The sequence below is a fragment of the Falco biarmicus genome, chromosome 3, assembly GCF_023638135.1.
Source record: "Falco biarmicus isolate bFalBia1 chromosome 3, bFalBia1.pri, whole genome shotgun sequence".
Lineage (NCBI taxonomy): Eukaryota > Metazoa > Chordata > Aves > Falconiformes > Falconidae > Falco > Falco biarmicus.
The window spans coordinates 112,864,201-112,878,881 of NC_079290.1; the positions used below are offsets into that span (position 1 = coordinate 112,864,201).

At 38.3% G+C, this 14,681-nt stretch overlaps 1 protein-coding gene across 4 annotated transcripts in view; it reads right to left on the reverse strand.

The window, feature by feature from the left end:
* Nucleotides 1–1,936: 1,936 nt before the first annotated feature.
* UBE4B (ubiquitination factor E4B) overlaps nucleotides 1,937–14,681 on the reverse strand; it is a 40,629-nt gene continuing 27,884 nt past the window's right edge. For all 4 annotated transcript variants that reach the window (XM_056333131.1, XM_056333134.1, XM_056333133.1 and 1 more), the window contains 12 exons: nucleotides 14,426–14,564; nucleotides 12,167–12,266; nucleotides 11,311–11,438; nucleotides 10,873–10,971; nucleotides 9,826–10,061; nucleotides 8,977–9,103; nucleotides 8,534–8,678; nucleotides 7,334–7,468; nucleotides 6,756–6,947; nucleotides 4,288–4,462; nucleotides 3,654–3,800; nucleotides 1,937–3,237 (listed from right to left, as the gene is read on the reverse strand). In XM_056333131.1, coding sequence (XP_056189106.1) covers nucleotides 3,176–3,237; nucleotides 3,654–3,800; nucleotides 4,288–4,462; nucleotides 6,756–6,947; nucleotides 7,334–7,468; nucleotides 8,534–8,678; nucleotides 8,977–9,103; nucleotides 9,826–10,061; nucleotides 10,873–10,971; nucleotides 11,311–11,438; nucleotides 12,167–12,266; nucleotides 14,426–14,564 — 1,685 coding nt within the window. In that variant the 3' untranslated portion in view covers nucleotides 1,937–3,175. The remainder of the gene's footprint in view (nucleotides 3,238–3,653; nucleotides 3,801–4,287; nucleotides 4,463–6,755; nucleotides 6,948–7,333; nucleotides 7,469–8,533; nucleotides 8,679–8,976; nucleotides 9,104–9,825; nucleotides 10,062–10,872; nucleotides 10,972–11,310; nucleotides 11,439–12,166; nucleotides 12,267–14,425; nucleotides 14,565–14,681) is intronic.

Sequence of the window (14,681 nt, forward strand, 5' to 3'; positions counted from 1 at the left end):
GTGATCTTTTAATATAAAGTCTCTATTGTAATAAAGTTACAGTTGGATTGGACACTTTAGTGGAGGGAAGGGAAATCACAAAAATCAGCAGGTAATGTTTTTGTATGAATTTAACTGTCACACAACTGATATGCTTTTATGGGAGGTTTATTCTTAATCCAATACTAACTTCAGCTTTCCTTTTCAGTTACTCAAATGTCCACTACCCACTGAAAGACAGGGTTTTGAATCACTTTTGTACCAAGATGACAGCAATATAATGGCACTTTCAGTTGCTTGTATTAAAATACATTTCATAATTCTGCCCATGAACAATGAATTCAGGAGAGTGTTTGTCTGAATTCACACCTTTGAAATACTTGACACTAGTTCTCCAGATAAAATTGTTTTAGCCACTTAATGTTAGCCTTCATGTCTTCCGTAATACCTGCATTGATACATTTTCAAATGATAAATGTATACCATAATTAGACAAAACAGTTCAGTAATGCACTTAGCTATTTATATTCCTCAGGTCAAAGTCTGATATGATGGCAGAATAAAAAATTCAGTTTCTGTCTTAATACATCCTACACCAAATGTAAATATTTCTATTTCCCCATCAGTCAAGGTTAAGGGAAACATCTTCAGTTTGTTCAAACAAGTCTTCCAGTTGGTACAATGGAATAAAAAGAAAAATTAAAAAAATAGGATTTTCATTTTATAGTTGTATTAAAGAGCTAGTTCCATACAGATTTTCTGGTAAAACGTTTACAGTCACAACTCTTTGATACTAGTTATAACACTTCAAATGTGAGACATCAAGAACTATTAGAGAACAGCAGACCTCAGGCCCTGTACAGGCTACACTTAAGCAGCCAGCTTTTTTTCATTTAAGGATGGATTATTTCTGCTTGTGCTCTTCTCATTTTATAACATTGCTCACTGATTCCACAGCATCCTTATTTACAGAAGGTGGTGGTGTGTCTTATTTGCGATAGCTGAAGAAAATCAGAAGAAAGCATTTCTTCCATCATTCCAATACATGCATAGTCTGTCAAGAAAAGTAAAAGCTGTTTGATATTAACTTGCAAAAACAAAACCAAACCATAATGTGAAACCATAGCAGTTTAATCCTCCCCCAGTAAAAAAAAAAAAACCAAACCAAAAAACACACTGCTGAACAGCTGCCCTCCATCATATGAAGCATAAGTTCTGTGATGTTTCTAGAGATTTCACACTATTACCCTTAAAAATAAGGTGAAACATTTCAGAGTTCTTCTTCATGTAGAGAGTAATTACCTCTTCACTAAAAAAAAGAAAGCACACCTAGAAAGTTATAGCTCCCTGCATGCCCTTCTAACACATTCAGAAACCATGACAGATGTGGATGGCGAATGCCAGCTTGCAGATAAAAGCATAGCAGACTTCAGAAGGGGATTTGAATTTATGGAAGGAGTGAGTGAAGGGTTAAGGAACTATTAAACCAGTCACACAAGCTCCTCTGTTCCAACAGTCCATGCATGCACAAACTTTGGAATCTTCCTTCCACCCCTGGAGAACACACACACACACTCTCTCTCTCTCTCTGCAGGGGGGAAACACAAACAAAAAAACACCCAAAAAAACCCAAACCCCAAACCCACTACCTCTTCACATTTTAATTTCGAATTACTTGCACATCTCAAAGGTCAGCACTGGATTATATATAACCTAGCCAAAACTCCCCCTGGAGCCTGCACCAACTGTCACGTAGCTATGAATAGGTACAAGAGTCACCCACTTGGGAACATTCAGTAGTTTGAAGTATTACTGCTATCTGTGTGCACAGGAATTTTTCACATAATGTACTACCTCTAAATCTGAAATCACTGTCAGCAAACCTTAACAAAGGCGCCCAACAATTTGTTTTTTCTATACTTTACTGACACACTTAAAGGAAAGACAAAAGGAAACATTTTGTGTGAGTGTGTATCATTTATTGTAGTTCAAGAGAGGAACTGAACAGAAGACACAGCGAAAAACAAATAAAAGAACAACCTTTTTTCAGACTTAATTTTAAAACACTGGTTTCAAATCCTTTTTAAAAAGGAAATTCAAGTATCATATGCAGGGGGCAGTAATACAAAAATGTTTGTGAATATTTTTTTTTTTTTTCTTAAAAATGTAATTCTACATTTCCTGCACCCTTTCTGCTTTGGTAAGGCCAAGCCATGGATACAAATTGGTATGCAACATAAAAAAAATGACCCCTGCCCCAAACTGCAGCCTCTAAGAATAAAAGGATCTGCTCTCTGCAGACAAGCTCTAATGGCTCAGAACTGTCATTTAGCATATATCATATCTGCAGCATTGAAAGAATGAATTTTAATTTTTAAATAGTCACTGAAATCCTGGTATTCCCAAGCATCTCTTTCATGGCAGCTGTTTTAACATAGTCCTACCTCAAGGCTTTTCAAAAATACCAGAGCATCTAGATAAACACAAAGAAAAGGGACATTCCAAAGAAGAGGAATTAAAATCCATGTGTGAAGGCTTTGCATTTTTTAGATTATCCTTGTGTCTAACACCAATTAAAAACCAAATATGCAAATATGTGTAATATAAAAAATACGATCCCGAGATTAACACTTTGTTGCAGGCACAGTTATCGCACAGAATATGTTCTTTTGAGGGCAGGGGAATGATTTTGTTTTTCACAGGGATTTTTTTTTTTTGCATTACAAAAAAAAAGTCAGCAGTGCAGGTTTGATGGGTGGAAGAGAAAGAAGGGAGGGAAAGAGGAAGAAAAGTTACTTTAGCAGCAAAACGTCCAAGGTTCTAACCACAATCAAATTAACGGATATCTGGCTGTAAAAAATAAGGTTGAAGGGATGCTGCCCTGATCCATTCATTTCTGCTAAAATAATTCAGCTGTAAAAACTCCAAAACGTGACATATTGAAGGACAGTTTTGTAACATAAGCAACTTCCTAGCTTGTCCTCCATGTTATTGACCATCATTATCACTTAAATATATGTACAAGAATTAAGCCGCTTTTCTCCTTGTCCACATGCTTCTGGTCACTACAGCAAGTCAGTGCCAGTGGGCGTGCTAATCCCATCAACAGCTTTCAAAGTGTATCTGCTCCACTATTACCAGAACAGCCCACGCCCTTTTCTTCCCATTGGTGTTGGCGTGCACTGCAAGGGAATTTTTAATGGTCAGCATTCTGCTTGTCTCTCATCCAGGCTTGGATTTGCTCTTTAAGTTCTGGCACTAATAGTGTAAAAAAGAGAAAAAAGAATTATTAACTTGCAGTTAAATTACTGAGTAATACTACTATAAGAAAGCTCTTAATGACCAACAGCAATTTATTTTCTAGAAACCCGATCAGGAATATCTAACTACTATTTTCTTCTCTATCAGTGTATTTTCTGAACAGCTTTGAGTAAATGAATGACTCATTTACCCACCATAGTAACTTCCTTCAGTTCAGTGGTTATGAAGGCAAGTGTGTGGGGCTTTTTCCCCCATAGAAAGGGAAGGGAGAAAGAATGAACTTTTCTGTGCAAGCTGAGATGAACGAACCTCTACTGTGGCCTCAACGCCATCTTCTGTAAATATACAGAACAAGCTGCACACAAATCGCTTCCCCCAGTCAACAGTTCCGTTGCTGACTGTTAAATGCCTACCTGGTTCCAGCATATTTTCTGTCAGCGTCTGACGATTGAAAGGATCAGTGGAAGAATTCAACAGATGCCTCAGTATGATTGACCTGTCCATAATAGTTCCGGATGGCAACCTCACAGGATCAGTCATCAGAGTGTCCATAAGTGGATCTGAGGGCACAAGGGTCTCCTCATTAAACCAAGGACAACAGCTACAGATTTTATCTGCATACAAAACCACAGTGCAGAACTGATATTCAGGGTCCCCAACCAGGTATATTGCTGAAGTTACAGAAAATGGTAAAATGAGCAGCAGACTCTGGCTTTTATACTGCTTTTCCCTTTCTGAATTGGGACTAAGCATTAGCTATTTTCACCCTATTTTCAGATTTTGGGTGGTTTTGTTTGTTTGGTTTTTTTCTGTTTTAAAAGTACACATAAGCAAAACATGGATAGGAAATGGACAGCACAATCCCAGGGAAAAAACAAAGAAACTGAGCTCTCTATGTTTACTTAACTATTTAATTGAAATAGAGCAGGATGCAAGGCTTCATAAACAATACATAATTGTTATTAATACATACTAATTTAAAATCAAAGTAACAAAACGAATTCCTCTTCTCCAAAAAGAACTCAGTATTTTGAAAACTCAACTTGCCTCTAAATTCATCTGGAGCATCGCTGTAATCAATTTCTGCGCGGGCATTCTTGGCAACAATTTCCTCCACTTTCTCTGCCAGCAGTTTGAATTTCTCTATTGCTATGGTTGACTTGATTCCAGCCTTTCTCATCTTTGAGATAACCTCCTCAAAGAGCTCTTTACTGTAGGACCTCTACAAGCAAAGCATTCAAAAGAAAACTTTGCTGAGTTGTTGTATCCTTATGTGCCATAAAATTTCTAAAGATCTTTTAATGCGTTTTTAAGACTTCAGAAAGATGGATCAATAAAACCTCAACATTACATCAGACAAAAGTAGTACGAAGATAACATTTCATCTAGGACCAAAATGTCAACTTTGGGAGAGATTTATGGGTTTTGTACGGGTCATCACTACTGTAGAACTGTTCAGAACAAAAAAAAAAAAAGTATCATCACCTCATGTAATAAGTAAGAAACTCAGAGAGACTGACTATAATTATTAGGACTGTTCTTAAGACAAAACATCTTGTCTTGCTGCTCCTGTCTGTATTCTTGTTCTTACAAGTCTTGGGTGAAAATACAGCATAAAATGAAGAGGTATATTTGATTCTTAACTTCTCTGATAACGTGCAAGGCAGTACTAGGAAAGAAGTGATTCTTTCTCCTAATCCAAACAAAAAACCAAAAAAACACCCTACTCCATGATGTTGCAAATACAGTAAGGCAACTCAGAGGGAGCTAATACTTGCTGGAAGCTTGCCAACTGGTACAACTACACAGTATGAAAGAGACCAAATGCACATCCTGTAGTTTCAACTGAAGCAAGCATTGCTTTCATGTAAAAAAAAAAATAAAAAGTTAGGCAGGGACTTCTGAAAGCTGCTTATGGTACATGGCATAATGCACAATGCCATGTTTTGATATAAGGCTTTTAATAAACATTGTTATTTACACTGCAGTGCAAAGTTGAATTAAATGACAAAACAAAACACACCAAGTCTCTCAGATTTCTATTTTCCTTAGGGATTTTAAACGTTTCAACACAGCCCTACTTCTTTCCATCCACACTACATTCCACTAAGAAATACTACTCGCTACTTAGGACACACAGTGCCCACCCAAACTCCTTTCTAGTCCAAAGAGAACAACCATGGCAATACGCCCGGGGCTTTATAAATGTTTTCAGATTCATTCTAATACGTGCTAGGATTTGCAAATGGGAGCTGTATCAAAATGCTTTAGCGAGACCCTGCCATGATCAAGCAACTTTTTGTTTGTTTTGGTTTGTTGGGGTTTTTTTCTCCTAATACCAGTAGCCATTAACCAACTGTGCTTATCCTTGGTGTTTTTTTCCTGTCATTGACAGTTTCCAAGATACTATTCAACACGCTACCACCACCATTTTTCATGAAGGGCCACTTTGTTAATTAAGCTTTATTCCAGTTTCCACGCCAGAAGGCTTCTTTCTTTTTAATCCCTCTGTCAGTACCGTGCATTTTGCCATGGCTGCTATTGGTGAATGAATGATGGATAACATCCTCACTTTTTTTTTTTTAATATATACACACACACACACACTGAACAGCAGAAAAAAACCCCACACTGCATGCTCGTTATACACATGCAAACACATAAGGTCTGTTTCAGAAGTGTTAACCAATATTATCTGCAATTATCAGAACTTAAATAATTCAGAAAAAAGATCATGAGTCACTCTGATACCTCTGCTTCACTAGACATGCAAAAGTCAGCTTCCACTAGAATTTCAAGTAGCCACTGAGAATATTTTTTTTCTGTAGATTTTGAAAAAGTTTGTATTGTAAGACACAGACAGATGTGATTCAGTAGTTTGTCAGCTTTACAAAAACCAGACATGAGGGATAGCTTATCTACCTTAAGAATTAACTTCTGCTCTGAGTACTACCATGAGGAGTTCAAAGGTGTCTTTGTCCCATATATGCTGTGTTTTGCCGCTTTATTACACAGTCAATTAGTAAAGTGATATAAAGGGAATACAGTTTGGAAACTGTTAGACTAGAGAATGATCTTTGGACTGTTAGATGAGGCTCACACTCAGTCCCACCTCTGCCCATTTCACAAGTTCTTGATGAAGAAGGGGGAGGGACTCAAAACTCTTCAGTATGCCTCAGTTTTACCACTTGCAAAATTAGGACAACGTACTTCTGCAAGTTTACAGTGCAGCTGTAGCTAAAAAGCATCTAATGCTCAGGAAATTTCCTAGATGTGTGAAGTGCTATAGATACTTATCTGTCTATAGGCTTGCAAAACACTTGGAAAACATACCCATCTACAAAGGGCAGACAATATGAACAGAGATGATCTGCTGAAAGAAAACTTATCACAAGCATATGTGATGGAAACTGGGTGGCAGCATACAGGTAAGATGAAACTCTTCCAGAGTATTCTGCAAAGTCCTGTGTCCACAGTGTTTTTGCCCTTCCCCCTCTCATCTTTTTGGAGCTCACCTGATCATCAGCAATTGCTTTAGCAAAGCGAGCACAATCTAGCTGTAGATAAATGTCAGTCAGTTGGTCCAACAGCTTCTTTGGTTCAAACCCGTATTTCTCAGGGTTTTCAACTTTCAGGTCACGGCACTTGGGGCCACACAGTTGCTGTAAGTTAAAGTTCAACATAGCAGCCAATCGTGGTCCAAGTTCCTACAAGACCAAAGTAAAACATAGATGACAGCATGAAGGCAATGATAAAGAAGTTTATCACTAGATTTGCATACAGAAAGATCACGAAATATTAACTAATAAAATTATCATTTTGTAGGCTTGCAGGAAGCATTTTTTCTCTATGCATGCTTCTGATTTAGAAAAACAATATCATGCAAACAGCTTCTGTCTAGAAGCATCACACTATCTCAGTGACTCAGGCAGTGCTCTTAGCATCAAGTAACTTCAACAGCAATTAGATTTCAGTGAGTGGGAGAAAGGGGAGGAGAGTGGAAACAAAGGGCTACCAAACATTTCCAAGTTATTATCCAACAGCAGAGGTGTTAGAGAAGCTAGAAAACAAGTTCATTCTGAGCAGGACTTACAGGTCTGAGAAAAGGCTTTTGAACCTGCTTGGTAAGGATATGGAACATATCAACAGTTTCTGTTGCCAGAGCAAGATATGAACGAGACACACGCTCATCCTGAGCTAGCTGTGATTGCCGAGCCTGTTGCTGATCCTAGAAAATAAACAGCCAGTGGTTACAAGTCCACAGAATTTCCTACATCATCAGCAATCAAAACCTTAACAGCGATAATGCTAACATGATCTAGACAGACAAAAGAACAGACAGCAATTTAAATCCAGATGAAATACATTTTTTTAAGGTACAGCTTGCTTTTACTACCCAATATGAAAGCCTGCACCAATTTTCCAGAATTCTGCAACACTAAAATAATGAATGCAAATGATATCACAGGACTTCATGGTTATCAAGTCTGTTTACATCCTGCAACTGCTCCTCACAGCTGCAAAACTGGGTTATGCTTCCTTTCCATCCAAATGCCAATACTTCAAAACCAGCCTGGGATCTGAGAGTCAAGTGAAGTTCTCTAATTTATGCACCATCATAAGTCATAAACATTCCACACTGGAACAATCTGTAGATGATGTACCAGCTCATTTTGTCACTACAGTAATGGCTTTACCCTGCTAATAGGCACAAACAGGAAGAAAGGCTTCAGAAGAGCAAACCAGAATAAGTTAAACAAGATCATTATAGCTTTTCTTTTCAAGCTTTTTTTTTTTTTTTTAAATCAGTAATCTTAAAATAGAAATACTTGACATGGATGGCTCAACACAAACAATCATTGTTTAATCAGGTTAAGGTCTGAGGTGTAGGACTGTCTGCATCGAATCTACGCAGAATCAATGCATTAACAAAATAAAAGCTTCTATTCCTTGACATCAATTCAACTGGCGAGCATCTTCCAAAACCTCCTTCGGGAAGGTTTAAGTCTCAATTTCTGCCCTTAGAATTACATGCAGAGTAATTTAAAACTTGATACTATTTCCATTTCGCACCACATTCTTTGCCAGCCACAACATAGCTACGCAGAATGATGTTTTTTGCAGAACGTCATCCAGAGTGACCACGGCCATACCGGCAGCAAGAAAAAGCACTGAGAACTGCTTCTCACAAGCAGTTCTTTGTTGCTGCCCCTTATTAAAAAGTTTTTTTAATGGTCTTGTATTAAAAATTTAAAAATAAGTAAAGGGCACTTTGAAAAACAGCTCTGTTCACCCTGGGCAGCAGGTCCCATTGTTCTTTATTCTTCATCTCCTCTTGCACTTCATGGATACGTTTTAGGGACTCCAGACTCTCATCCAGCAAGAAAGTGGTGTCATTTATCAGCATGTTGATGTAGCGAACAAACTGCTTCCCAGAGCTGAAAACATCGAAACACAGTTATCACGGCAGAGTAGATGGGTGTGCAGACCAGACTGCAATCCCAGCAACACTCCTTCTGCACTGTATATTTCAAGTAATGATCCCATTCCCCAAGCCAAGTTGATGGTGGTGTCCAGAGCTCACTTTAGATACATTCCAGTTCTACTGGAAGGGGTTGCCATTTAAAATACAATGGAAAGCAGCATCACCCATTCCCAATGGTAATGACCTCCTCGGGTCATTGTCTGAGCGGCCTGCATGACAGTAAGCAGCGCTATATACAATTTCTTACTCACTTGAACTCTTCCATAAATGTACCATGGTGAGCTATATTCTGCCAGAGGCTTTTGAAAATGGTGCTAATGTGATAGCGGATCGTAAACTTGTCATAGAATTCGCTAGTGGCTCCAGTATGTTCAACATCTGAAAAGAAAACAGATACCAGAGCTGGAATCAAACAAAACTCTTTCCCCACCAGGACTGCCCTGCAACACGCTACATCTCTCCCCTACTGCCTCCAATAGCATGGGCTTCAAGCACCAAGCTTCCCATTCAGAAGTCTCCATCTTAATCCTCATTAAAAGAAGCAGCACAGTCCATGTTCTAATCCAGAACTAACCTCACTGCTGAGGAAAAACCCTGGAAAACAAAACACTGCTCTTCATCTCACAGCCTAAAATTTCACTAATAGGAACTCTAGGAACACTACAAAAATAGTTCTTTCTATGAGTGCAAACCCCTTTTGAAACATCTGAATCTACAGGACTAGCAAAACCACAGTCAGAAGTTTTAAAATCCCAATATTCCTACTCCCTTACAAAGCAAAGAAAAAAACTTCCAGTCTGGAATCTAAACAGGACAAAAACCATGGCCAGAATCTACAGCGCTAGAGTTGTTGGTGCACAGCAGCTTGTGGAAATGCTAGAATTCTCAAAGTTCCATGTAATGCCATTATTTCCCCTGATTCCTGAGTACAAAGCCTCACCTTTACAAGACCCAAGATCAAGATCTACCTGGGTTTTAGGTGGGTTTCTTGGTTTTAGGGGTTTTTTTGTTTGTTTGAAAGGTTACAACTAACACAGCCTTTTGTCTTGTAACACTCATTGCTTACTGTACACTCAATGAGCTATAGCTGAAGCACTTACCTGTGTAAAACTTCATCAAGGAGGGAACTAACAATTTAGTGGAGAGAGGATGATTCTCAATCATTTCAAAGAACTTTTGTGTCCGGGGCTGAACAGCTGGATTTGTCATGAACATCACTTCCACCAGCTTGGCTACTAAATAAGGATTTCGGATGTAGTTCTGGTTGCACAGCATCACAACAAGGAACATCACTATGTCCTGAGTACAGGGCTCATAAAGCACCTGAGGAGCATATCTGAGAAGAGGTGGATAAGCAAAACAAAATGAAAAACCCCAACCTCATGTTGTCTACAGAAGATTTACCACATATACAGCAAGTAAGTTCAGGTCACTAATTAGCAACCCATAAAGTACAGTCATTGTATCACAATTTCCCATCTTTCTCTACAGAAACTAGATTCTTACTCTTCCAAAAGGTTTTGCCTCCTGTTCGCTTGAAGCTGAATTTTAGTGTGAAAAACTATCATATTCTTTTCTTGGGTATACTAGCAAATTTTCTATGAAGTACCACTATAACAGCACCTCAGGAAGGCAAAAGCAAACATCTCATCATGCAACACAGTGAAGCCTGAATGTGAGGGCAAATTTTCAGCAAGAAAGTGACCAGCTTCAGAACTCGCATTACATCTGAGTAGTATTCATGCCCATCTAAACTGCTAAAACACAAATGCATTTCATCACAGAAAATTCATAAATGGGGGAATTTTCTACTTATTAAGCTACAACTTTAAAAAAAATATTCTTTTAGTGATAATTTAACATAATGAGATCAAAAGTCTCACTCCAAACCACAAAGAAAATTCTCGCAGGGAGGGAGCCAAAAAACCCTCAACTTTCTTCCAATAAAAAAGTCTGATTAGAAGGGACTCTGGAGCTCACCTAGGCATTGTACGTACTTCGTTGCCTACCAATGCCATAATCTTATGGGTGCTATTAAAAAAGAGACTAAGCTAGGAAACTACTTTCACACCCTAAATTTATGTGCATGCCACCTGTTATGGGGGTAAGTGGCAGTACAAATTTCCTTTAGATATAACTTTACTTACTGTACAATAAAAAATAAAAATTCAGCAACATCTTCCACGTAAAACTCCGGCAATGCTGCAAATACCTTCGGAACTTCAGGAGTTAAAGGCAATTTAATGCTGTAAAATAAGAGACAACAAACAGGACAGTAAAATAGCAGGGTGAAGTAGAAAGTGTCACAAGCTTTCTTACGGAATTCTCCTATGGGAGTGTTTTACAAGAGTTCTGAAACTGAATTTTTAGAAATTCATGCCAGTACTTCAAGTGTACTAAAACATACCCAAGGGCTGCTCCCTACCCCCATAACTGAACCTTAAACTATGTACGTCATTGACAAAGTAACAATCACATAAGAAAGCAGACACTAAAAAAATTTTAAAATTTAAGTTCTATAACTGGTATCTAACGTGATCTGAAATATATTTGATACAATTTACAGAGATAATCCTCACACTCACTTGGGATAGCCAGGGTCAAGAATGCGAAGCATCAGCTGTATCACCATGCCATAGAAATTCAGGCATCTCCTGAGAAAGTTTTCATCCAGCAAACCAGCATCTGCACAAGCCTTGCACCTCACCAGTTTCTGCAGAACACACATACAAAAACTAATCCAGGGCAAGACAACATAAAAGGAAGGTCAAGCCTATCCAAGCTAGTCAATATATCTGTGAATTATGACAACTATACAATGGTGTCTTAAAATATGCTCTTATTTGAAGAAAATGGGGCGCTTAAGCCCTAATATATCAAGAAAATCACACACACAATTCAGAGCTGCAGGGACAGAGGAGCCTTTTAAAAGCTTTATGGGAACAACAAAAGAAACAGAGATAACAGAAGTGATCAAAAGATTGATACAGCTCAGAAATTTGTGCCCATTTATACTAGAGAAACTTAAGCAGGACAGACCTTCAAAAGAGGGGACACCAGCATACTTATCTTTGCAAGAAATACACATGAGATTAGAGACTTGAGAGTTGCATCTCCATCCTGGGCATGGAATGTGCACACACAACTACCCCTGAACAAATCACAATCCCTTTGCTTGCTCTCTCTCCCATAAAACCAGTATTTTCTTCTTTCTGAGTAATGCTACCCAAGTTAATCTTGGTGCTACTTTGACTTTTAAAGTCACCATTAATACATTATAACACAACTACCATTTAGTGCAGTACTCACATGGTTCATAGATTTAAAATCACTGTTTCCAAGAATCATCAGTAGGAAGTTGCATTTACACATTAAGACGCAAAGTAAACATACGGAGAGGTTGACAAAGGCATTTAATTGAGAACTGAATCACTTACAAACCTTAAGCTGTGTCTTGCAACGTTTCAGCATTTCTCTATGCCTGGTAGCCAGAGGAGAATCCTTCCATTGATTTTCATTGTTCTTCAAATCTTCAACAGTCCTGAAAACCATATGCAATGATTGGTTATCATGACAGAGGGGATATGTACTGCCATCTACAAGGCATTTAACCTACTTATCTGCTAAATACCAAGGAAATATTGAGAAGTGGGGAAAAAAGCTAATCATTTTCATACAAGTTACCCATCATCATAACAAGAAAAATAAATTGCTTTTGTAAATACAGACTGAACATCTGCACAGTGTGCATTCAAAGGCACTACATACACCAGCTCAAGCCTACACGGCTGCCAGATGAACAGAACACTGAAAAAAAAAATATTTATCCACTATATTAAAAAGCATTTGCCTTTTTTCACACTGAAGTCTGCAGTCACTCTAAAGGAAGGTTAAAAGTATGTCATTAACCCCAAAAATAACCCTAACACAAGGAAGGGTTGTCCAGTTAAAGAGATATTTAGACATATAATTCATTTTCTAATATCAGAAAGGAAAATGAAAATCGGTTAAGGAAGAAAGAGGTGGCTAACAACAGGACTTGTTAGAAACACCTTCCCTTTCCCAAGAAATCTGCAGGTCTGCATCCTGTCTGTCTTCCCACTTTCCACTGTTGTGAATGAGCATTTGCAGTTTTGTTCTACCCTTCTCATTCTCCACTCCCCATAAAATTCAGGTTTGCAGAGGAGTACAATATATGAATATTCTATAGTCTCCCCATCAGCATAAGGGCCAGTAAATCCAGGTGGTTGATGTTACTTCCCTTCCCTTCCTCATCTTCTCACTCTGACCTACAGAATAGAACACACACCATTTACATTAAAAAAATCCTACATATTGCCATATCATAATGCTTTTTAGGAAGGGTAGCTGATTAGAACAAAACTCAATATACTGAACTATATGAATACTGACCCTTTTCATCCCCCTTTAAACACAAATTCTATTCCACATCAACCTCTGCCTGTAGCAGAAAAGTAAATAGTGTAATGTCTTTATTACCAACATCTAATTACATTGCCCAGTGTTGCAAGCAACCAGGCAATTCATGGAAAATGCTGAACACTAAACTGCTATTGATCTCAGTAAAAGCCAAGAACTCTTCACTCAGTACCATTAGATCAGGATTGCTGCATAAGCAACTCCTTTGTGACAATTCTAAATAAGGAAAGAGAAGCAATTCCTTTTCCAAGCCAAAGGTATGGCTTATTTACAAGTAATCCACAGGCTGTTTATATGAAAATATTTCTCTCTTTGAAATATACTGACTCTTCCTGCTCCGCTCTCTGGAGCTTCCCAGGTTCTTGGCCTGCATGTGCTTTAAAAAGTTAAAGATGAAATCACAACGAATGCAATCCAAAAATCGTGTAATGGGCTCATGAATTACTGCCAATGCAATGAGTGCAATTATAAACAATGGAAAATAGTGATGATACAATAATCTGTTCTAATTTTAACAGAGTATTCTTCGAGGTTTAGCAACTATAAAAGTCTATTTGAATTTATGCAAAGAGAAATGGAAAAGAGCAGTGTTGTCATGTCAACAACTTAACTTTTTAAAGTAATTTTTTAAATGGTAAACCACGTGCTGAATTACATGTACATCAACAATATTAAGAGTTTACTGCTGAAGGCTTCCCTCCCCCTGCCCCTAGAGTACAAGTTATCCCACCTCAGAAGCCAAGGGGGAAAAGGTAAGTATCTTCTCGGACATACAAAACAGCTCAGGCACAACTAGCAAGGCCTTGTTTCTGAAATCACAAGTCATCTACAATGACATGATTATCAGGAGAGCCTAAGGCACTGATGTCCACACACCATCAACCACACCACAGATGAAGTTAACATAAACAGCGTTAAGTAATGTCATGAATCCTAAAATGCTCTGAAGACAGTTGAATTATCTTTTAAATAAAATGGACTCCTCACCACTTTGAGCCGCCTTTGCACAACCAATATCCTCCATCCCACTATTATCAGAATCCCTGGTTCTAGCCACAGTCCCTCAACACAAGGAAAAATCCATAAGGGCCAAAAGCAGCAGTTTGAGAAATAGTTAAGATAGTCTATACTCGGGAACAGTTCCACCCAAGTTATTATTCTAATGTCATTAAGTTGATAGGACTTGCCATCATGGTGAGAAGAGCACATTGCCAGGATGCTAGGACTATCAGATGTACTAGATAATTAACAACTTCTAACCTGTTGAGCTCCCTGATGGCCCGCAGTCTACGTATGTACCGACGGCAGCTTGGCAGGATTGAGAGATGATGGGCATGCAGGGTTAAGAAGAAACATTCTGTTGGGAATTTCGGCTCAGAAAATGGAGACGGATCCCTGCCTAGAAAACAAACCAAGAGAAGAAGTATATGTGAATAAATTAGAAAATGAACTGCCTTAGCTAGGGGCAAGACCTTGAACTTAACTGTCTTTAAAACAAGAGAAACAGCATCAAAAA